This window comes from Vidua macroura, chromosome 5, assembly GCF_024509145.1.
Source record: "Vidua macroura isolate BioBank_ID:100142 chromosome 5, ASM2450914v1, whole genome shotgun sequence".
NCBI lineage: Eukaryota > Metazoa > Chordata > Aves > Passeriformes > Viduidae > Vidua > Vidua macroura.
The window spans coordinates 49,325,183-49,349,242 of record NC_071575.1 but is presented as its reverse complement, the minus strand read 5'-3'; the positions used below and the strand labels follow the sequence as shown (position 1 = coordinate 49,349,242).

At 41.7% G+C, this 24,060-nt stretch overlaps 1 protein-coding gene across 2 annotated transcripts in view; it reads right to left on the bottom strand.

The window, feature by feature from the left end:
* The window catches only part of MET (MET proto-oncogene, receptor tyrosine kinase), a 69,339-nt gene extending 68,070 nt beyond the window's left edge, over positions 1–1,269 (bottom strand). For both annotated transcript variants that reach the window (XM_053977273.1, XM_053977274.1), the window contains exon 1: positions 65–1,269. In XM_053977273.1, coding sequence (XP_053833248.1) covers positions 65–1,264 — 1,200 coding nt within the window. In that variant the 5' untranslated portion in view covers positions 1,265–1,269. The remainder of the gene's footprint in view (positions 1–64) is intronic.
* Positions 1,270–24,060: the final 22,791 nt, after the last annotated feature.

Genomic DNA, 24,060 nt, shown 5'->3' with positions numbered 1-24,060 from the left:
TGGCAATGGAATAGGCAAAGAGAGAACAAAAGTCCCAAAATGTAACAAATAAATTATCACTTACCCTGTTCAAGCAGTATTTGCTCTCTTTCCCATAAAAGTGTTGGAGGCATTTCATGTTCTGCTTGTCAACAATCTTGTTGAAGAACTCATTGATGGTTCGCACAGAGACGGCGCAGACAGCAGATCGGTTGGTTGGTTCAGAAGAGTCTGGTTTGCTTTGTGCAAAAACACCATAGAGGATATCATCGTTGAGCCCAAGGCCCATTTCGTGTGCTAGAGCTGCACCAGGCTTGCTTACGTAGGCAGCTTGCAAAATGTTGAATACCTCCTTTCGGATGGACCTCTTCCTTCGCTTTTCAGTAAAAATGCACTCAAGAGGCATTTCCATGTAGGAACGCATCTCTGAGTCTAAAGTGCAGAAGCGGATAATTCTAGTGTGAAAAGATTGTGAGTCAAGAGTTTCTCTCTGTACAGTCAAAAAATAGACAAAGTGATCATTTTCAAAGGCATGGACATACCTAATAGGATACGAGTCACGGAACTGAGGGAGGATATCTATATAAGACTGATCTGTGAGAAACTCAAAACCGTCCTGCGTTTCTTTTAATCTTCTAACCGATACTGAATGCAGCACATGGGGAGGTTGAAATGTAGATGTCACAGTATTTCCAACAAAAAAGTTGACAAACCTGTCCTTTTCAGTCACCAAAACTTTGGTTCCTAAAGTGCTAACAACACAATCAGGACAGTTATCTGCTTCTCCATCTGCCTGGGGTGAGTACATGCAGTGCACCTCGCTTTCAATGTCAGCAGGGTTGTCAGGGTGAATGATGTGACGGTGGCAGATGCCTCCGGACACACTACCACAGCTAATGAGTTGATCATCATAATAAGTTTCTAAAAGCAGTGCCATGTTGACGTTATCCTTCCATATGCTGTTAGATAAATTGGCTTTATCTCGGCAGTCTTCACATGGTGCACAGTCAGGGTTCTCCAAAACAGGCCCAGTCTTGTACACAGAAATGTTCTGGAGAGTTTCGTTTAGTACGTAAATCTTATTGACTGCTCCAATATAAATATGATGCTTGTATAAAACTACATTCTGAATTGGTGTGTCTGCAATGAAGTTAGGAAGATCATATTTTACACCAAGATTCATCTCTGATTTTTTAGCTGCTTCTTTGCATTGCCCATGGCTCCTCTGCAGCAAGGCAAACAGGAATACGATAAACCCAGAAGGATATGCAGTAAAAGGCTTCATTGTCAGAGATCTAATCTGTCAAAATATATTTAATGGAAAAACTGGTTATATTTCATATACTAAACCGTCAGTTTATCAGACAACAGAAATCTGTTTCTAGGCTGCATGTAGTAGCTGAACTATTTCAGTTTAAGAAGTGTTGCAGTCTTGCTTAGTGTCATAATAGCTGTACTAGAAACCGCTACAATCACTGTAGGTACCAATTTCACTGCCTTTAGAACAATTCACAGAAGGTTTTTCTTATGATGAATTTCTTAAGACCCCTCGGCATGTTGTAGAGCAGCAAAAGAGAGAGGACTACTTCCACAATGCCATTAAATCAGCTGACTGATACGGTTTAGAACAGGACGGTGTACACACAGCTAAAAGCAAAACTGCCCAGGGAACTTAGGACACAACGGCACACAAAGCAGTTGAAGCACTTCAGTGTGTGGCTATAAGATATTTGTCAAGTTCTCAAGGGGCTGAACGGATTCCTAGCACAGCTGATCAAAAGTAAGAAATAGAAAAGACAAGAAATAATATGAAGATTTGAGCTGAGTGGACTTATATTTTGTTGATTTTTTTTGATTAACCAAGGAAGAGACACTTCTCGACCAGACCAAAGGAAGAAACCCCTCTCTCTCCCTCCCTCCAGCTCCCCAAATCACTGTCTTTCATAAAGGCCCAGTTTGGAAAAAAGAATGTCTCTTTTTCAGCCAGCCCTACTTCTTGGAATAGTTATTCTCCCTAGTGTTGACAAGGCTTTGTAATGTATTATTAGAATATTTTATGCATCATGTGGTGCTTGGCATGTGCAAGCTTTATTTTAGGCCCTGTACCACAGCAGTAAGTCACTCTGGTGAGCCTTTCAACATACAGGCATATCGTTGTATTGTAAACAAAGGGCTATCAAGTGACCTACAGCCATTAACTGATGAAATCAAACCACCTAGCACTTCCCTCTTTTTCTTTTACATCTCCATACAGTCGTTTGATGTGGCTTGAAAAACCAAAGGCAGATGACTTGTGTGATATTTCACCCCCTTGAAAGATCATTGAAATGAACTGTGGTTATGAGCGTTTCAGTGCACTATCCACACTATGCCCTGTCACACCAGATATCTTCTGTCTACATCATGACACAGTTGCAAAGCCAAATTTAGCTTCTTCATGGAGAAAACAATTACGCATTCTAACAGCAATATGATCACATACTTTGGGAAAATCCCTCTAAGTTTGACTATAGTTAGGCAATTGTTGCTAATCAAGAAATGCTTGTGACCATTGAGAGAATTTATAATAGATGATCTTGAAAATTACAAACTGAATAATAGGAATCTGTACCAACTTTTTATTTCATTAGAAAATGAAAATACTACTATAGACCAGAGCTGTTTCAGCTGTGATAAATCTAGTGTTTTCACTAGATTGGTTAAAACAATCCATCAATAATTCTTGTGGTGCTTTATTTCAGCATCCACTGAATTCCTTCTGTGGTTTACCTCTTTAATTACACAAAATAATAGGTTTTGGAAACTAATTGTTCTTCCTCCCTCCTATCTGATAAGAATCATGATTGAGAGCTGGGGATAAAAATCAGAAACACAGGCAAGTATTAGCTGGCAAAACCAAGTCACACTTCTAGTATTGAGACATAAAGATCTTCCTTCAAATCAGTAATATTTTTCTGATATTAATTAGTGATAACAGAATTCTGGAAACAAATCTAGCCTGGATTTGAAAGAAAAAGAAAAAAGAGCAAGGATATTGCTATAATTAGAAAATAGTCCCAGTACACGAACTGCTGACTACCATATTTTATACGGCAGGAAACTGTCTTCTCATCCTCTGTAACATCTTGCTATCATGAATTTTTTCCTACTCTGTGCTGGGATGAAACCAAGAGCTTTCAAAGTTTGTGTAAAACACCCAGAATTCACACATGATCCAAGAACAATCACGTTCACATCCTGCCTGGCCAGTGTCAAGTGAAGGTCCCAGCACTGGGAGAAGTGGGGCAGACTGTCTGCCTCTTTTCAACCAGCATTTCCACCCAAGAAACTGCCGAAACTGATACATTCCTGCAGATTCACTCCTGATGAGTCAACGTGTTCTGACAAATACTAGATTAAGCAGAAAATTCCAAAAGTGCGCTATTTTTGACACACTTACTGCAGTAAACAATAGATATATTGTTTACTGCAGTAAGTTTAAACCCACTTAACAGAGGCAGCCTTGCAGTGGAGAGACAATACAATGGGTGGGACAAGAGTTGCATGAGGATGAGGCTGACTGACCACCAACACAGGCAAAAAAGATCAAAGGAAGGTCACTTGACAGGCACCTTATTTGTTGCACTATACTCTGTTCTTGTTTTAATGTTCCCAAATAGATCTCCCAGCCAATAGGTCCCTCAGTTTCCAGTTTACAATCCTCCCTATTCTTCCAGTGTCTGAAAAAGAGGATCCCTAGTTGTCCAACAACCAGCACCAGTGTGCACTGCAGGGCTGTTTAGAGCCATAAATACTACCTGACATATTTCACTCCAAGAATATTTTGGGATATTTTGTGAGGCCAGTATCCTCAGACAGTCTGCTCTGCCTACACTCAGTAAAATACCACTGATTTCAACCTATGCTCTGAAGACCAAAAATTCCACCTTAGACTCCTTTAGCAAGTGAAGCTGGAATGGAAAATTTAACAGTAAGAAAAAAGGTGGGGTTCAGTATGATGTAAAGGATGCCAGGAATAATAGGTACTTTATTTTACCACTACAGGAAGGAAAATATGTGCAATAAATGAAAACCAAGTCATCTTTTCTCTTCTATTTGAGTCTCATCATAGTGCTTTCCTTTGTATACTTTTGAGATGTTACAAGCATCCTCCAAGAGAGTAATCTGCTGATTCCAACCTATGGGAATCTCCGGCTCAAATTTATGGGCAGCTCTCTAGGGGAGATGGTTCTCCACAGCCCATGTCTTCAGCATACTGTGAATCTTCTCTCAAGGCGCCTGACACTAGAAGGAACATGCCCTGTGGTGAGCTTAGGGAGAACGTAGTAATCACATGAAGAATAATATGTACTTCACTTTCCTTACATCATATAAACTCTGCTGCTTCTTTCTCAGAGTCTCATGACATTTGGTGCTTCTTTTCATCTGCATCTGGCCCAGGTTCTTTCTCTATTCCTACATGGCAAGCTCCAGCACAGAGCTGCTCTTTTGTAAACTTCAGACCAGCTCACTGCAAATACACTTCACCTGAATACATCCTAGAGAAGCAGAGAAGTTTTGGTGAATTAAAAATACAATCTTTCCTCTCTTCAAAGGTTCAACAGCTCTCTGTAGCATACACTCAAATGTAATTTGTTGAACTTAAAGAGTTTTGATGAATTAGAACCAAAATACTTGTGCTATAGCTACAGGTCAAAGAACTGGCTGCTGTCTATCAGTTGCAGAAGGAAAACAAGGAAACCGTTTGTTTCTCTGCTTGGTTTGAATGATGGGTGCTGTTGAATCTTTTGTGACCTTCCTGTGACACGTGTGTGTGTCCTTCGTATTTCTACAGACTTTTAAGTTTTGGCCTGTGATAGCCATCAGTGAGCAATAGCTGTTATGGGTTATTCCTTTTGTAAGAGATGAGCCACTGTCATGATGTGCTCATTTTCCATCCCTCATCAGATAGTAGCCAGTAAAACTGATATGAGAATAGATTTTGGTTAACCATTGCAAATGGTTGGTAATGATGTGTCATATTAGTGTAAGTGCTATGACTGATGCTTTCATGTTTTTGTACCCTTAACAGTTTCCCAGTGGCAATCTTCTTTGTACAAGTTTCATTCCCTCTAATTATGATTTGGGTGATAATTCGTAAATACTGAACATCATGTCTCTCCTTTGCTCTGTTTGCAACTGTACTGACAAGTCAGGCCAGGCCTTATTGTGGAATACGTTCAAGCTCGCATATACAAGGAAACCAGAAAACACAGCTATGCTTGTTTGCCTTTCCCTCATTTCAGAAACTTGGGTCCCATTTTGTTTCTAATCACAAGCACTCCATGGGTCTGCACAAGCTCAGACAACATGCTGACACAAAAACATTTTGTTTGTTGTTTGGTGCATCTCATTTTTCCTTGCTTTATTAGAGAAAAGGAAATGTCAGGGTCCTCTACCCCACAGACAAAGTGTTTGTACAAGAACATATTTAGTCCTAAAATAGGTAATTTCAGGTTAGCTAACAGCAGAGCCATGTTAATTCATGTTTCAAAAACTCTATTGTCAGCAAATGGTAGCCTTTTCCCTTCTGTAAAGCTGACAGTATGGTTTTATACCTTTTCCAGTGGTGAGTACATCTTGTTACTTTGGTCTCTCACAGAGTTGAGGTGGCAAATTTATATAGAATAACCCTACTGACTACACCTCCTGAAACTTCAGTTTGCTTTGCTGTTTTGGACTAAAATCTGTGCCAGTGCAGGACCTGATTCCCTGTGGTTCAGAGGCTATGCCATGGAGAACATCATAATTTAAGAGGACCGGGAAAATGAGAGTGAGTAATAACAGCTCCATTCATCCAACCTTAATCAGTTGTTGCAAATCTGTCACAGCACTGGCATCAGCTTCAACAGATAAAGCTCACAATGGATGTGTCTTCCTCAGACTTTTCAATTAACCAATTGCATCTGTACACAAGTTTGAATATATCTAAAACACTTAGTGAGGGCAACCTGTTTTCTAAGTTTAGAGGTAAAAGTAAAAGGTTTTAAATCTGAACTTAGTTACCTTAAGACAACAGAGAGACAACAATTTCAACAAAGAAATTGAGTAAGTCAGCAACAAACATACAAATTATCTCTGAGTTGAACTCAAATGGCTAATCTGAATTAAAATTCATGTTCCCTTGTCTTCACTGCTATTTCACTCTAGGTTAGGTCACTCATCCTGACTAGGGTGACAACATTATTTTTCCTACAGCATGGCATGCACTCTAGCACAATTCAGTTTTCCAGTGTATAGAGTTAAATAACTTATTATCAGTGATTTAGATTATAAAGTCATTCATAGCAGAGTTGGGAGGTTCCTATTTTCTATTTCTATTCCCAGAGGTGTGTGTGCATGCTGATGGCTGATGGGGAAGAATTGTTGGGCAGAGCACAGTCTAGGCAATTGCTGGAGGATCTACCATTAACTAAATCCTCTACATGCACAGTGCAGTCATGTGTGTCAGAAGAAATGGCTTTCATTAGCAGGTTCAACTGATCTGTAAGCCTTTCCTTACAATATTCAAACACATTAAAAATTTTTAAATTATCCCTGCATAAAACACACTCTTTAATATACACAGTCCATTACTGGGTCTAATATACCATTATAATTCACAGCAGTTATCAAAAGAAGCATTTTTTGTTGTGTAGCACATTTATTAAAGGCTTTAAATCACAAGAACACTAACCTAGCCTTTGCAGTGGAGAAAATGCTATTCTTATACTCATTTGGCATTTTTGGAGGTGTCCTGCAGTGCAGTAGAGTATTTTATTTGAATTGCTTCAGAACTTAACATCCTAAAGCCAACTCATGTCATGGGTCTCTAGAACAACTGGGTTTATTTAATCATTTTTCGTTGTGATGGGCTACCCTACTGGTTCTTTTGTAATGAACCTCAGCAAACACTCACTGATATATTACAAATGAGTGGAACTGATCAAGAGCTACATATTGCTCAAAAGATTAATTTAATAGGTGGAATACAGCATTTCTTGCAATTGAGATAAATTTCTCATGTGAGAAAATAGTACTCATTTTAAGGGCTGAGGAATCAATTCCACAAAGAACATGGATTAGAAATTCAGAATATACACAGAATAACTGAAAACCAGAGAAATATGCCAAGTAAGGTAGAACTGTCACTGTTTCTTCATGCTTATATTTGCAGTTAGATTTGGATCTTTAAATAGAAGAGGACAGCTTTCCACATCTGGATGATAAGGATGGAAGGATTTAAAAAAAAAACCTATTGTATTGTTTAGCAATAACAGGAAAATAGAAAGCAAACTTTTGTTCCATTCTGTTCATCTGAAATGCAAGTCAGCAATTGTGGAACTTCAGTAAGAAAATAACTGTGATGTTATTGTGGCTCTTTACCACTACAATTGAAGTAAAATAAACCCCGTTCTAGCATAGACTTAAGCTTGGTATCTGCAGCAAATAATTCAGCCTGATGACTAACATGAACATCTTAGTCCAAAGGTTCAGTACAAGTAGAAGAAGAGCTATGTCTGTGTGAGTAGAGTAACATGCTATGCTTGATACAGTACATGTCATGACTAACACAAGGCAATACTGGTCTTCTGGGTCAGGATAGTGCATACAGAGTTATTTGGGGGTCACTTCAAATTTTTCATGTTTGAACAGACTAATTAATCTCTTATCTATTTTCATTACATATGCAAAGCAAAGACCTTTATCAAAATCCAGTGAGTTGAGATAAATGCAGACACACCCTGGTGGACTGAGGAAATCAGACAAGCTTGCGTAAAAGATCCAATTCTTTGTTTCTGGTGTCACAGAAACACCTTATAGTAGGAGAAAGCAACACAGTTGCATTTCTGAGTTGATCTTGTTGATCAACTTTTTTTGCATGAGTCTGAGCATTTTGTGGTTGTCTGTACTGAATGGGGACAGTGTGATTTCCTTGGAACATAGTTCCTCCTTTTGTAAAGGTCAAGTTGGCAAACCTGGCTGCAAGCACAGTTTTAGCTCAATTCCCTCAACTAGTCTCAGCACTTAGACTTGCTACTTTATGTTTCATAATTATAACAGCTATCTACCTGAATTCTTGTACTGAAATGCAGAGCATAGTTTGGAAGCCTTTCCTGTCTTATAAAGCTAACAGCCTTCATACTGTGATAATTAAAGGAATGGCATGGGTCATAAAAATGAAAAAGATTAAAAGGCAGATAGTCATGAGTAACCAATACAGCAAACTGATTTGATCTAAATGTTCTAATACCAATTATGAATTATCTTGATGCAGGACATTTCCTGCAGTTTAATTGTCATTTGCTGCTAATGGTTCTTAGGAGTCCCTGAGATAATAACTCTTCACAGCCGAACATTAATCTCTTAAAAAAAAAAGTTCTGTATGTCAATAGATACAGATGGTAAAGTATATTATATATGATAGCTATATCAAAATAGTGATGATAAGGTATGTTTTATTAGAATGGTACCAATGGATCTACATGTCCACCAAATTATCAAGTCTTCTTTTAATGTCATAGTAAATATAATAATATCAGCAACTAAAACCCAAGAAGTCCCTGAATTCTTCCAAGGTGTGGTACAAATACCTAGGATACTAAGCAAATTGTGCTGGCTCTGTTCTTTCCTCTGAAAGAGCTAGCGGGACGGTGTCAGGCAGCGGCTTTCTGCTCGGTGGGCACACATAAAGCATGCCACTGTGTGCCATAACTTCACTCTTCTCAGTTAATGTGTCTCCAAGAGCCACAAGGCAAATTAGCAACCAAACTTACGGTCAAGGATTTCCAAAAGGTTGCTGATGCCTTGCTTGATACACAGCTTGTCAAGCTGAGATGTCACGGTCAAACCCTGTAGGGTCCCAGCAAGATCAGCACATCTGTATGACTGAGCTGGGCTCACATATTTGGAGAACTGGCCCAGAGGCTGGAATGAGACCCTTAGTTCTCCTTTACTCAGCTTGCTGGGTGTGGCTTATCCAGGGAAAAGGAAAACCAAGAAAAAGCTCTGCTTGTGGACCTGTATCAGCACTGTACAGAGGACTTTAAGTTGCCTCCAAGCCATCTCCTTACATCTAGGAACTTTTGTGGGGGGAACTGTTCTGGCCTGGCACAGTCCATTGGGTTGATACTGTGTTGGGCTGATACTGTGCTTTGTCTGCATGTATACTTAGTGCTGGAAAGCAGACTGCACTCCTTCCATGCTCAAGCTGGCTCCACAATATATAACCATGATTGTGTAATGCTGTGTTTGAGATAATCAGCCCTGCCAAACACAAACCACTTCTATGAAAAGCTTTGGGGGTCTTTGCCCCAAGTGAAAATGTAGTGTAAATACTCAAAACAGCTACAAACAAAACTGAACTGACTGTGTTTATAAATTTGCTAGTGAAAGCAATGGGGTCTTTATTTATGCCTCAGCTTCATACATTATCTGATACCAAAGCTAATAACCTGATGGTCTACTTAGCTTCATAGCGGCTTTTTGATAATCAAATAGGAACAATATCAAGAATAGTGTTCATTTCCCATCTGTGTTTGGTTAGGAGGTTATGACCTTTTCTTTTTAATGCTGACCTTGCTTTTGTCACTGTAAGTTTATGTTATTGCAGTGCACTTTAACTGATGCCCTACTTTCACTCAGTTTAGAAGGGGAGTTAATGACAACTCATTGGCATGACCGCTGCCTTGCTGCGAACCTGTGATTCATGATCGCCTTCCAAGGACTTACAGAATTGGCATTCATAAATCCCGAAATGGCCTGGGACCAGCCTATCTGACATCCTGGCTCTCACCAGAGGCAAGAGTGTCACAGCTGCAATCAGGAGAGTGGCTGATCTGTAGCAGACTCAGCTCCCTTTTTTTTGGCAGATGTCCCTCAGCAAGGGTCCATCAGCCACAGTTTTTATTTTGAAATATTGTGTTGACCTTCAGAAGATGCTGAAAAGCTCAACAGTTTGAAGAAGGAGTTCAGGGATGGCTGAGCAGTCTGAGATTTTCATGCTAATAGGATCTTTTTTTGTGTGTTTGTTTCTGAAAGGATTTTTCGTCTGGGTCATTTACTTTCTTTCAGCCTGTCCTCTCCCCTCATTTGAAGAGACCTGGGAGGCTAAAATGTGCAACAGTTGCTCTTCAGAGGTTCTCATTTATACTGGGCCCAGAATGAGGTTTTGGACTTGTTCAGACCCTGGAATGCTTCCTTTGGAAATCTGGAGCCAGATAAGGAGTCTGTGAGATAAGCAAAGAGGCTGTTTCCAAGCTTCAGAGGGTATTTACCTTTCTCATAGAGGTGAAATGAGGATAATGATTCCATTCTTACAGAACACCTCCAAAACACAGAAGGCTTAGTGCTGGTGTTTACTACAGCCATAGCACAGAAAGGCTGAGTTATAGGATGGTACCCTCCATAAAGGGGTTGATTTAGCACCATGGTCCTCATCCCGGCATGAACAGGCTGGCCAAAGGTCTAAACCTGGGACCTGGGATTGGCTCTGCTGCTTTTGCCCCCTGCCCTCTCTCTGCAGTCCCTGCCTGCACTCTCCTGCCCTTTAGCCATGAGATCCAGCAATCCACCACGCCATGGCCATTCCTCACTCTCCTCCTCCTCTTCCTGTCCTGGTGGTAAGATGCAGAGGGTGGAATGTGAGTCCTCCTAGGCAAAGCTGTCCTGATGCTTTGGAGCCAAGCCAGCTGGGAGGAAGACAGGGGACAGCGTGTGGTGCTGGAGGCTGCCTGTCAGCAGCAGGACCTGTGCCTGGCTCCATCCTGTCTGGGCACTGCAAAGGAGCTTGGCTGGGAGCTGCAACCCAGCCAGGACTGAGAGTCTCTTATTGCTCTCTCTGTCTTCTCTTCCACAGCTCCAGCTCAGGTGAGATCCAGGGAATATTCAGCACAAAATGCAGACACTGATTAATCTAAGCACCTGAGAGCTTTGTGGCCAGTGAGTGTTAGCTTTTTAGATCCTTTTGTTGGGCTTGTGCCCTGAACTCACTCTAAACCCCATTGTAGATGCCAAAGCAGCCTGGATTTTCCCCATAATATTAAGCTTGGTCTGTTTATCCAAAAGGAAAATAAAATGGCAGTGTTAAAATTGGAAATTGGTCAGTAAATGCATGTTTTTAATTTAGGACTTCACAGTGAAATAATTGCTCCTGAGCATGTTGTTTTACTAAACAGTTGATATTTAATTCAGTATTTTGGGTACTGAACAAAGGTCACTGTCATTTAGCATGAACATTTTCTTTTACATCCCTTCTCCTACTAAAAATACTCAAATTAAATTGTATTACTTAATAGCACTGTGTATGTTGTGTTGAGACAAAAAATATGGACTGTGATTAATAATTACTCACTTAAGCATTTTAAATTTGAACAAGATACAGATGTTAGGGGTGAGGATGGACAGATCTCAACTCTTACACACCTGGCTTTCACACAAAAGTTTGGTTTTGGACCTAAGCTAGGTCAGGATAAGCTACATTCCTTCACTGTGAAGCCATCATCTTTTCCAAGACTTGACTCCTCAATCTCTATGCAATTATTACTCTCATTGATTCCTGTGATAGTTGAGCTGACTAAGGACTAGAGAACAGGGTGCTTAAGACAGGCTGAAAGACAGAGTATCAGTGGCAATGACAGAATCTCAATACTACCTCATTTAAAATGAGCAATAGATGATAGAGGGTAAATACTGAGATGTAGAAGACGTAACAGGAATGATAGGTGCAGAAGAGTAAATCTTTAAAATCTTATATATTGTTAATGAAGATAATAATTACTCTTTTCAGAAAGACTTTCCTTTTCAGAAAGGAATTAACCAACACTGCATTTCTAAGTAACTAGCTAATGGACACAGGCATTATCTTTCCATAAGTCTTTGAAATCCCTATAAACCATGAGTAGACAAATATTTGACTGATGGGCTTTTACCCCTGTTAATAGCATGTGATAGTAGTCTCAGTAAATAACATAACTTTAGATTTCCCTCTTGCAGCTGGGGAAGGGGTACTTTCTTATTTTTAAGCCACCTCTTATTGCTCCTTTCTGCTTCCTGAAAGGGTCTTTATACTGTGAAAACAATTCACTGGTTGTTACCTTATTTTTCTGCCCTGCAGGGGATTTTGGGTGCACAGACTCTGCTCAGATAAGTAGAGACCTCTCCCACTGCAGTCAGGGGAATTTTTAAGCCATTCCTGCTTACCTGCAGGCAGAGGTTGGCCCAGCTTGTGTTTCACCAACAAGAGAATTGTGGCATTATTTGCATAAAATAAGTTATTTCAAAGTATGTTATATGAAAACTTCTCAATTTGAAAACAAACAAAAACACAACTTGGCCATCTTCAGGAAGCAGCAAAGTTGTCTCTGAGCTCTACCACAGCTGATTTTATCATAGCAGCTTACATATGAAGAAAAACAAATACATACTTATTTTTGTAAATGTGTTTTCTGAAGGAAGGAAAGAAAACTCCACAGAAATGGAAAACAGGCCTTCTAAACAAAAATGACCACACAAGGTATTTTTCCTTTTTTTAGCTCTGCATGAAAATCATAGACTTCAGTTCTGCAATCAGAATGTCATTAATGATTTTTGTGATTTCATGTACGCTTGTGCTGACTTTACTTACCTTCTCTCTGGCTCTCGCCTCTCTCAACTTCTATTAGCATGTTCTGCATTCAGAACACTTCCTCTCATGTAGCCTTCCACAGTCACCCAAGAAAAAAAAAGATGACTGTTTTGGTTAGGTCTTTTTGAATAAAACCAGGAGAAGGAGAGAATTATCCCTTTCTCACAAATGGACACGCCTTGCAATCTCTCTCTTTGGTATACATAAGGTCAGGATAAAAAGGACAAAAATCAAATGGAATCCGATATAAATAATAGCTAAATTCTATGGGATTTAATGGAAGATAAAATGTAATGAGATTTTAACATGCAGTTCTGAAGCACAAACAGATTGAATAGTAAACTTCATAGGATAATTCAGAAATTTATAGCAAGGTCTCCATGCTAGATTGAATAGGATTTTCCCATTGTGGAAATTTATGGTGGAGAGCTGACAAGATCTTGAAAATGTCACAGGAGAGGACATGCCCAGAAAAGGAGCTACTTAATCCTCTGAGAAGGGAAAAAGACACAGTGAAATGTTGCCACCATGTCATGTAATCTGGCAATTTGTTTACAAGGCCAGTGTTTGCAGTATCAGGCAAAACAGACATTTGGGAATTTCAGATTCTGACAACAAAAGGCTTAATAGACCCTAAATACTAGGAAATTAAGAAATCCAAGTAAATCATAAAGACACAGTGCATGTCTGGGTCCTCTGTTTTCAACTTTTGCATTGTTTCAATTGAAGGTGACAGAATTTACACCCTGACTTTAACTAAAGGCACCTACATCCTGGCTGGGGAAACACCCGCATTTACTATCTGAAAGTGCTACAAACACACACAGTGATAAAACTCATTATCATGCAGCACTCCATCCTTGAACATGTACAGGAAGGCAAAAGCAAAGCATTCAGTTTTCCTTCATCAAAGTTTTCTTTTTCTTCATCAGAAGAGTTAAACAACAGTTAAGATAGTTTTCAGTCATCTGCTGCAAGCTAAATTGCATCTTCAAACAGGAACAACATTTTCCACTCATCTAAATGGATGGTAAATACATTTTTAGGGTGAAATTTGGATTATTTTCTCTGATGCAGAAGTGCTTTATCATACAGGGAGCTCCACATTGGCTCACTGCTTACTGGACCACATTACTGTTTGCATTCTACCTACTCTTTAAAAGATTATTAATATTGCAATTGTATTTTTTTTTTTTTACTTCAGCTTTGGGCATTTGTAAGAATGATACCAAATACTGAGTATTAAAAAGGAACATTTTCCCTCAGGAAAAATATTGGCCTCTAATCCAAAGAGCAAAAGCAAGAAACCTAAAGAGTCTGAGGAACGGTTTTGCAGGACAGTAATATGCAACATGTAAAATTAGTACCTCCTCTCTAGAAATAGACAGGAAAATTGAATATAATTAAAGTAATTCATTTAAAATTTTCAATGACATCAGGAGAGGGCAATTAATCAACTTTTAACATTAATTCAACTACCACCACCTGTCACTGTCTTCAGCAAAGCTGCCTCACTCTCTTTTATCCTACTTTCTCAGACTTAACAGAATCTGATATATTTGGATAAGAAGACACATGAAAGTATATATAATAATACCCATATAATAACACCCATAACAGATATCAGGATATATAATAGCAATAGATAAAAGGATATATAATTCCCATAACAGAAATCCTCATACAATTTTGAATGTAGAACAGTCTCAAAGATAAGAGTCTGAGTTGCCCCAGCATATATCTAAGACAAATGAAACTTGTGGAGTTATTTCAGTTTGTTTTTTTTCTAGTGATGCTTTGGGACAATCCACAGATCTGGGACTTTTCTCTGGGCCTACTTGGAGTGCTGGGCTTACTTGGAAACTTGCTGCTTTTATCCTCACAGGATCCTCCACAAGGCGGGCGTGTAGGGGGGGAGAAGCAAACCCCAACATCTTAATTAATATCTGTGATGGTCCTAAAATTCTAGTGATTTAGTTTGGGTCAACCAATCCAAAACACACTCTTATTTATGATGCAGCTAAAGACAAAACAATAAAAAGTCATGTATGTCTCTAGGCATTTACATGGCACAATAGACCTCTATCAAGCTTGAAATCTCACTAGGTAGATTAGTTTCAAAACAAAGTAAAAGAAAGGCGAGATTCAGCATCCAGCACAAGCAAACTAAAAATAAGCAAATAAACAAAAGAAACATTAATTAAGAAACATTAAATAAGTAAGTTTGGAATTCAAATTGAAGATGATAATTGTTTTCATCTAACTCATTAAACATACTCAGAAAGGATTTGTTTTCACAAAATTTGGATGAAAAAAGATAGTTCCTGCAGGACTAATGAGAAAAATTTTATGTCAAAAAAGATATATCAACCTTCTGTTAAAGTCAGAGAAGAGGAAATTCATTTTTGAAATACGGTGCACACACAAAACCAGAGCTAAATCCAGTGTCCATGAAGAGTCAGTGGCAAAACTCCCAGGGACAGCCACGAGGCCACAGTTTTGCTCTTACCAGAAAAGTGGCACAACTACAAGAACAGGTAAAAAAAAACCAGTTTCCTAAGACCCACATGTGTCGTTGGAGATCTGAGTGTTTGCAGTGGGTGATAAAGGGATGGAATTCAGCTGAGGGCATGTTCTGCCAGATGTGGGCAGGGGTAGCAGCCAGCAAAGCTGGGGCTGGGTGCGGACATCCCACACCAGGGCCATGTGGCTCGCAGCCCTAACAAATGCTCGGTGTAATCAGTCCATTAGTCCAGGTTTCTCCCAGTCCCAGACAGTTGTTTAAAATGAGCATTATTTGAAGTGAACCAGAAACCTTAACACTATTTCATAAATAACAGTAACTTTACTGCCTAAATTCATGGTGGTCCAGCCTTGTTACTACTGTAGGCAAAATGCCTTTCTGAGTCTCATCTCCTCTACCCTCTGAAGAAGGTTCAGCTATGGCAGGTAGGGTTCAAGGGCATGCCCCAAGGTCACAAATCTACACACTCCAGACACCAAGAGGCAAGAGTATTATATATACTATATTTCTGGTCACCTGCCCATATCTAAACAGCTGAAAACCCTTCAGGTATTACATAGCATCCTACTGTAGTAGGGCTACCACCTGGAGGCCACCAGCTGGCCTGCTCTTTCTAAAGAGAAGCAGAAAGCTTTATGTGACTGTTCAGTCACAACCAAAGCTACTATTCTAGCCATTTTATAAAATAAATTATACATTTGGCAAATTTCATATCCTTATGCTGAAAGAAAATCTGGCTGAAGCAAAAAACTTCCTGTGTGGGAAGCTAACAACTTACATAATATAAAATTGTCAATAAAAATTAATTACTTATAGCTTAAATCTAGATGCCTTTATAAGTGTGTCTCCTCAATTAGCTGAGTCTGCTTGTAGAAGTGTAACTGAGAGGCCCCTGTGCTTCATCATCAACTCCAGAGCCATGCTATTTTGAAAATAAAAGACCTGTATCCTGTCCAAAAAATAAACTCTGGAGGTGACTTGCCGTGTTGCCATTTTGGATTACAAAAAAATACTCAGCCAACACACAGGGGAAGGCTTAATTCCAGCAAACACACACATAAACAGGAAACCTCTCTCCAGTGAGAAGGTATTTTTCCTTTGTACAATGGGGTTCAAAGATGTGTCATCATATAGTTTAAAACAATTACTAAGGAACCTTACCATTTCCAATAGTTTAGGAATAGAGTTGGCTTCCACAGTTGAAAGTCTGTCTGAACTTGCATGGGAAGCACACAAACACTAACAAATATATGCTGGCTTAGGCCAGTGCAGAATTTTTAATCAATAAGCATGTCAAGCTGGGGGACACGGAGGGGAGGGAATCAATTTTCAGAAGGGGAATGGTAACAACTGTAGATTTAATCAAATTGCAGATGCAATCCCTTAGCATTCTCAATATTTTTGAAAGAAAGTAGCTCCATGGCAAAGAATGAATTTCAATAAATGTCACATATTTAGGTTTATTGCTGAACTTTTAAATTTATCAAGCTAGGTCACTGATCCCTCACAGAAATGATAACCATACATGTCAAAAAATATTTTGATACTGTTTAGCTGGATAAATATCAAAATGAAGGAACTGCAGTAAAGGAAAGCAACTTACATAAAAAATTGTTACTTCTGTATGACTACAGGAAAAAAAGATATGCCAGTGTGACTCTTCAATGTGAGGCTAAAGCTGCAATGTACACAACAAAGGGGACAGCGATCAAATACCATGGTGATGGCCATGGTGCGAACACTTGAGCAAAATGAAAATCTTCTGAAAGCATTTGGCAATTTTCCTTCCCCATGCATTTGCAATCAAATTTATCATGAATTCAAACAAGAACCTTTTGCTGCCTTCCATACAAAAGGACAATTGCATGTTAATTTTCTTGGGACAAGCAGAAGAGACTATCAGAGCTGTAGGATGCACAGAAAAAGCAGCATTTCATTCAAGAATTTTAAGCTTGTTAAACTCCTCAGCACTGAAGAAAATCTTCTGTTATTGACAACTGCTTGAAAAATTAAATGTTCTGGAGCACTTGCTTCCCTGGAGACTGGTGTTCCAGGAGGAGAGGCAGAGGAGAGGTTTCACACCATTCTCTGCTACTGTTGCACCACATGCACCCCAGCACCTGGCCTATGTACACAGCCCCTCCTTAAAATACAAGCATTAGAAAATTCTTAAAATTTGAGGGTCATAAGCCCCTCAAATTATTTATTTCCAGTTCTATTTTCCACTCTCATATTTGGTATACTCAATTGCAACTAATTCAATGAAAGTCCATCTGAGCCAAGAGGACTCAGTCACCATCCAGCCACTGAAAAAGATCACAGCGTGACTAAAAAGTCCCAGAACAGATCAAAAACCATGACAATATACTTGGGAACTCTGTTTGCTTCAAAGGAGTTATATCCTGGACTAACGTGGTCTGATAACTTTACCTCTCTTTTCTTTTTCTAATGCTTAAAATTAGAGGAAAAAAATATATTATCTTCTTGTACAACATCATAGTTTTTCCTCAAGGCAAATAGCTTGGCAATTTGCTAGGTTTGTTAATGCTAGAGGAAAGTTAGCACACATACCATGTGTTTGAATGCCTTTAGAAATTAGATTGAAACACTGATTTGATTTCTTAAAAGGTATCTTAAACAAGGCAAGGTTAGAGATTTGGAGAGTAATGAGAATTTGTGTGACTTCAAACAGCTCTACATAAAACAGACCTGATATTCTGGGGGGAAAAAGGTCACCTAATTATTCGTTTCCTGAAGGCCCTGTCTATACTACATTTCCCCTGGGTAAGGAAACTGATTTAAAAATGGCTTCTGCTAACATGTTTGCATCAGTCACTATGTATGAGACAGAGATTTTTTAAGCCACTGCCAAGAAAAACACATCATTTTTGTCAGAGAACAACAGAAACCTCCTCATCTTGGCTATAACAAAAAGATGCCATCCTCAGAGTCCTGCATGGAGCTGTGGTCCTGTCTCCTTGGTGATGGCATGCTGCTTGGGGCAATGTGGCATGACCACCAGTGGTGCGTTGCACAGGTTTAATTACCAAATACAACCTTTGCAATAGGAAGCAAAATCACCAATTGTGGCCACAGCAGATGAGATGCACAGGTTGATGGTTCATCTGAGGTGGCGCCACCAGCTCAAAGGACAGACAGCAAGGGCAGCAACAGGTAGAAAGCCTGGACATAAGGGTTTCACAGGAACCCACCACAAAGGTGGTGTTGCCACCCAAAATCTTAGCAAGGTGTGTTTGAAGTGTCACACACTGCTTGCATTCCTTCTGCTATGCACCAAACAGATCCTTGTAACCCCCTACTGAATTTTGTGTTTCTGTAGTTTCAGAGAATGCTGTTCAGCTACCCTATCCCTTTCTTGTTCAAGAAATGATGTGTAGTACCGAGAGAGCCTAAGCAGGATTTCCCTTACACTAGATATTTCACAAACACAGATGGAGATGGAGGACCTCTCCTTGCTTTCTGCCTGAAGCAAATAAAGTCTAGACACATGCCCACCACAAAGCAATCGTGGCACAAAGCAGATCACCCAGTGCTCTGTGACTCCCACTGCTGCAGCTCTGCCTCTCTGGCTACCCCAGCACAGCGTGCTGCCGGCATCAGGTTCCCTTTGTGGCTGCGAAGGCAAGACTGCCGCTCTTACACTGCAGCCAGCTGTGCCAGTTAGTCTCTCGAGTTCTGGAAGCCAGATTTGGGAGGCAGCAGGCTTTGAATTTCTCCTCTGAGTTGAAAAATACAGAGCAGATATTTGCAGATCATAGAAGAATAAGAGTAGGTGGGTTGCCCCCTTTGCATTGGACAAGCAATAAGAGGTTACAGGTCATCAGCTAAGTAAGATACTAGAAAACCATAAGAGCAGGAGAATCAGGATGGGAAAGGCAGTAATGGGAAGACAACACTTGCAACTTAGTTTTGCTTTCATGAGCTTTTTATTGAACCTCTGCTGAATTTTGGCTTTCTAGCCGCCTTGCTAGTGAGCTCCCATCCATCTATGGCTGCACTGTCATCTACACTTCAGCAAATAACACGTCTATGAACCCCTCTCTAGCCACAATATGCGCACTTTAGCTTAGCAATAAAGAACTGCTATGCAGTGGTTAACCTCTGAAGAAAAAAAAAAAGGAAAAAAAAAGAAAAAAGGGAAAAGAAAGAAAAGAAAGAAAAGAAAGAAAAGAAAGAAAAGAAAGAAAAGAAAGAAAAGAAAGAGGGGAAACAGAGAAAAAAGGAGAAAATCCTTACAGGAAAATAAAGACAATTCATTCCCTCTCCACCAAAAAGGCACAGAAGTTGACTCTCTCTTCTCCAAATAGCGAGATGAATGTTTTACAAAATATCCCAATTTCCAAAGGATTCAGTTAGTATTAGAAGACAGAAAAAGAATCATACAGTGCTGAAGAAGGATTAGGGCACAAAGAATAAGCAATACAGTCATTCTCCAAGTTACTTTGTTTTCAACATGCAGCTCCTGCCAAAGGCTAGCTTTTTGCTGTCGCAGTGTATGATCTGTAAACATTTAACCAGCTCTCTCAGAAACATGTGAGACCCTTTATCTTGCCTGATTATGAATCCAAACCTCTCAGATCTAAAATACAAAGACAACAAAAAAGAGACACCATCCTCTTTTTGCAGCTGGACAATGAAAAAAGCACCTGTGGGATGAAAGCAAATGAACTATCACACAGGGCATAGGTTCTTCGGGAAAAGCATGCACTGCCACTTGAATAAACCTCCTACAGATTACAAACGCACAGTTTGTTAAACAACACTGGTATTTGATTATTAATGCCTATTGATGTATGTGCAAAACTTCCAATTTCTAAGGACTGCATTCAGTTTTATAAAGCCTAAGACCACGTAATTTAAAGCTGACATGGAAACAGTAGCGGAATGCCATTATATGAGCCCTTTGCGATTTGTTTAGCATTCGAAGCAAATTCTGCTTTTAAAAATGGAATAAAAAAAAAAACAAACAAACCCAAAACAAACCCCAACAATAACAACAGAGAAGGCCATACCGCAAGGAAAACTGTGAACGCCGCGCAACCATAAAGTACACATCCCCAACTTGGGGAATCCCGCAGGCTCACCCTGCGCCTCACGGAAGGCCGTCGGACCGGCCACCACAAACGCGGAGCCACCGTCTTCGAGTCGGAACTTCCAGGCTGCACTGCCGGACGCTGCCCCGCGGCGCGCTCCTGCCGCGCCCGCAGAGCGGGAAGGGGCGGGAGGGGCAGCGGCTCAGGCTGCGGCCAAGGGGCGCTGCCGACAGCATCCCGGGAAGCGCTGCCCGCCCTGCCCTACCCCGCCTGCAGCAGCGGCGTCGCGGGCGTACCCGGGTCCCGGCGCCCCGCGGAGCCCGGCCGGGGCAGGGGCCAGCCGGCAGCCCCGCACCGCTATCACCTGGCCCCGCGGCGCCCGGCCCGCCCCGGGAGAGCAGCGGCGGCTGCCGCGCTCCCGCGAAGTTCCCGGGCGGGGCACAGCGCAGCACCGTGCCGCTGCCCGTCCTCCCCCGCTCCCGGCTCATCTCGCTCCCCGCGTCCCCCCACGGGTGCCGGTCCTTACCGGAGCGGAGCGGGCTGCGCGCCGGCACCACCGCCGGAGGGGCGAGCGCTGCAACCCGGCGGGCTGGGCTGGCTCCGCGGTCCTGGCCCGGCAGCCGGCCCAGCCCGGGCGGGCGGGGCGGAGCGGGGCGCAGCCCGACGCACCTCCGCGGCCCCGCGCCGCTCTGCAGCTCCCCTCCGCCCCGCGGGCTCAGGCTCCCGCCGGCCCAGCCCCAGCCCAGCGCTGCTCTCCCTACCTGGGGGCGGCAGGGGCTGCGCGCCCCGGCGGGCAGGGGCGTCCCTCCCTCCCGCACGGCACCTGGGCTGCGGGGCGGCTCTCCGCGCCCTTCCCTCAGGCGCCTCCGCCGCGCTGGTGGCGGCTCCCAGCGGTAAATCAGCCGGTCCCCGCGCTCCCTCCGCCCCTCCGGCGCGGTCCTGACCTGCCTGTGACTCACCACATCGCAGGAGCCCGGGTGCGCGGTGGGGGGAAGGAGGGAGGGGGGGCCTCCTTCTCTCGCTCCCCCTCCCCTCCTTTCTTCCCCTCGTTCCTCCCGGCCGGGCGCCCCCAGCTCGGGGGCAGGAGGGATGGCTGTCACTCCCCAGACGGGGAAAGCCAGGAGGGGACCCTTGGTGGACCTTATGCTGCACCTCGGCGTTTTCAGGCCATGTGAGTACCAGTGGTGTGCAGGCACAGCCTCCCTCCTCACTCCCAGCCGCAGGGCACCCACCATCAGGTGTCAGTGCCTGACTGATGCTAAAGCCTAACCCTGAGAGGTCAAGATATGGGCTCCCCTAGGCTTGTCCCGAGACCCCCCTAGGCTGTGTAGTAATGAACAAATTTAGCCCATATTGCACTATCATGGTGTCAGTGCTGACTGTGCTTTAAATGTCTATCCACATGTAATTCAAACAAATGACCTCAGTTTATATAGACTATCAAGTAGCTGTCTTCCCCCATATGTGCTTCCTTCCTACAGGGTAGTAAACTGCACAGGTTGGGGTTTTTCCCTCACAAGGTTTGCAAAGCAGATGATGACTTCATCTTTCAGAGGTGCTGAGAAACTGAGTCACTCAGCAATACTGCCTGTGCAATGTACACTTGTGGAGCTGCTGAGAGACTGCAAGTCTCAACACTGGGGCATGCAGCAAAGGATCCATTTTTTTTTCTGGTAACGAGTTTCAGCAGCTACTGATTTAAACCAGATTTTAAGTGAAAGGCTCCATATTCCAATAGAAGTTACTGGAGACATCTATTTTCCCTTTGCTTGCTTCCTTTTTTGGCCCCTACTCTGCTCCCCTTAATCATACCATTTAAACCGATGAACGTTTTTCATGAGTGAAGTACGAGGAACTGTAAGAAACACTGCCCAGTTTCATGATTAACCATGGGAAAAATGTCAGACCTTACATCAAAACATTCTGTAAGGAAAATTAAATATTGTATGTATTTATTTTAGGCCTTGGATGTCACCAGGATGTGTACAAAGCTGTACAACAGAACAAAATGTTTTAAAAAATCAGTTAGGCACCTTTCTGCTAGTCTTCTGCTAGTCTTTCACAATTTATCTATCTCTTCTTTCCTATGGACTTGCTGGCACTGTGATAAAGGCATCTAACCTAGCTATAAGCCGGTTCTGTGCAAAAACAGATGTGTGATTGAGGGCAGCCTGCCCCCGGGCTTCCCCTTGAGAGGAAGTTGTAACTGCAATGAGGTCTCCCCTCAGTCTCTTCTTCTCCAGATCAAGTGACCTCAGCCACTCCTCATACGGCTTCTCCTCAAGACTCTTCACCATCTTCTTGGATGCTCTCTAGTAGATTTATATTTTCCTTATATTGTGGTGTCCAAAACTGCCCCCAGCACTCAAGGTGAGGCTGCCCCAGTGCAGAGCAGAGCGGGACAATCCCCTCCCTTGCCCAGTTAGTGATGCCTGATGCCCCCCAGGACATGGTTGGTCTTCTTGGCTGCCAGGGCACTGCTGACTCAAATTCAGTTTGCCATCAACCAAGAACCCTGGCTTCCTTTACACAGTGCTGGTCTCCAACTTCTTGGTCACCAGTCTGTCCATACATCCAGTGTTGTCCCATTCCAGGTGCCAAATTCAGCACTTGTCTCTGTTAAACTTCATGACTGATGTAATCTCATTTCTTTCAAGTGTCTGGAAATCTGTCCATTTACTTCAATAACCTTTATTTCAATTAATACTCAGCAATAGTTAGAAAAGGAAGAGACAGTACCAGACTGCCCCACCCCCGCCCACGGAAAAGCAAGGCTACAATTAGACTGTACCGCTTGCTGGGCTTCAATTAGTGATCAGTCAGTCATTGTGCACCAGAACAGCCACACCAGATTTGGAAGAATCTGCCTTAAGAGTTTTGAAAGAAAGTGATAAAGAAAAATATTTAAATCCAGAGCTCATCCTAGGGACAGCCCCTCATATTATCTGTTCTTAGCCTGCTCCTGAGTTCACTGTGCACCTGCCTGGGCTGAGCAGCCCAGGCTGTTATCAGACAGCCTGTGCTATTCTAAAACTAACAAATGGATTTCACTAACATAAAAAGGAGAAACAGATGTTTCCTTTCCATTTTGACCATGCTGGTGCCATGTTATTTTAGGTTAGTTTTATGAGACAGTGATACTGCACTGAGGCTTTGATAATCATCTGATACTCCTCATCATGCTTGCAATGGTACGTGTGCACCATGAACAACTTCTCAGAGGCTTGAAGTACCTTTAAGGTGCAGTTATGGGTGAAAAAGAAACCGACTTTCTTAGTCATCATCCTGGTCTCTTTATAGGTTTTCCTAATCTCTCTCTCTTGTCCAAAAGGAGCTGGTCCTCTTCAGTCTGGCATAAGATGGTGTGACACATTTTAGAAAGCTGACGGCACTGGAAAAAACAATTCAAAAGTACGAAGGAGAGTCTTTGAGGGTGATCTGTTCAGTAAGAGAACTGGAACACACCGGGGAGTGTACTGGCACATGCTTTCCAGCCCTGACGTGTTTTGAGATAGGAAGCGGATGAGCAAACTCTATCGCGTTTCCAAGAATACAAACATAGAGTTAGAAAAATGAATTACAAGGCTATGTTGAAGTTAAACTTTCAAGTGTAAACATGAGGAATGAAAACACAGGATGATTTCTGTGCATTGGCAGTAGTGCATCTCAACACACTAAAGCGTCCACTTCAGTTTTATGGGTTTCATTGTGACTTCTGTTCAGAACCTGAGAAATTATTTATCATAACTACAGGTAGCAAAATGAAGTTTATAGACTTACATATCCAATTTATACTTAATATAAATTTAAAAAAATATATTTAAATACCTCTGCAAATCTGGATCTAACCACATTTTCTA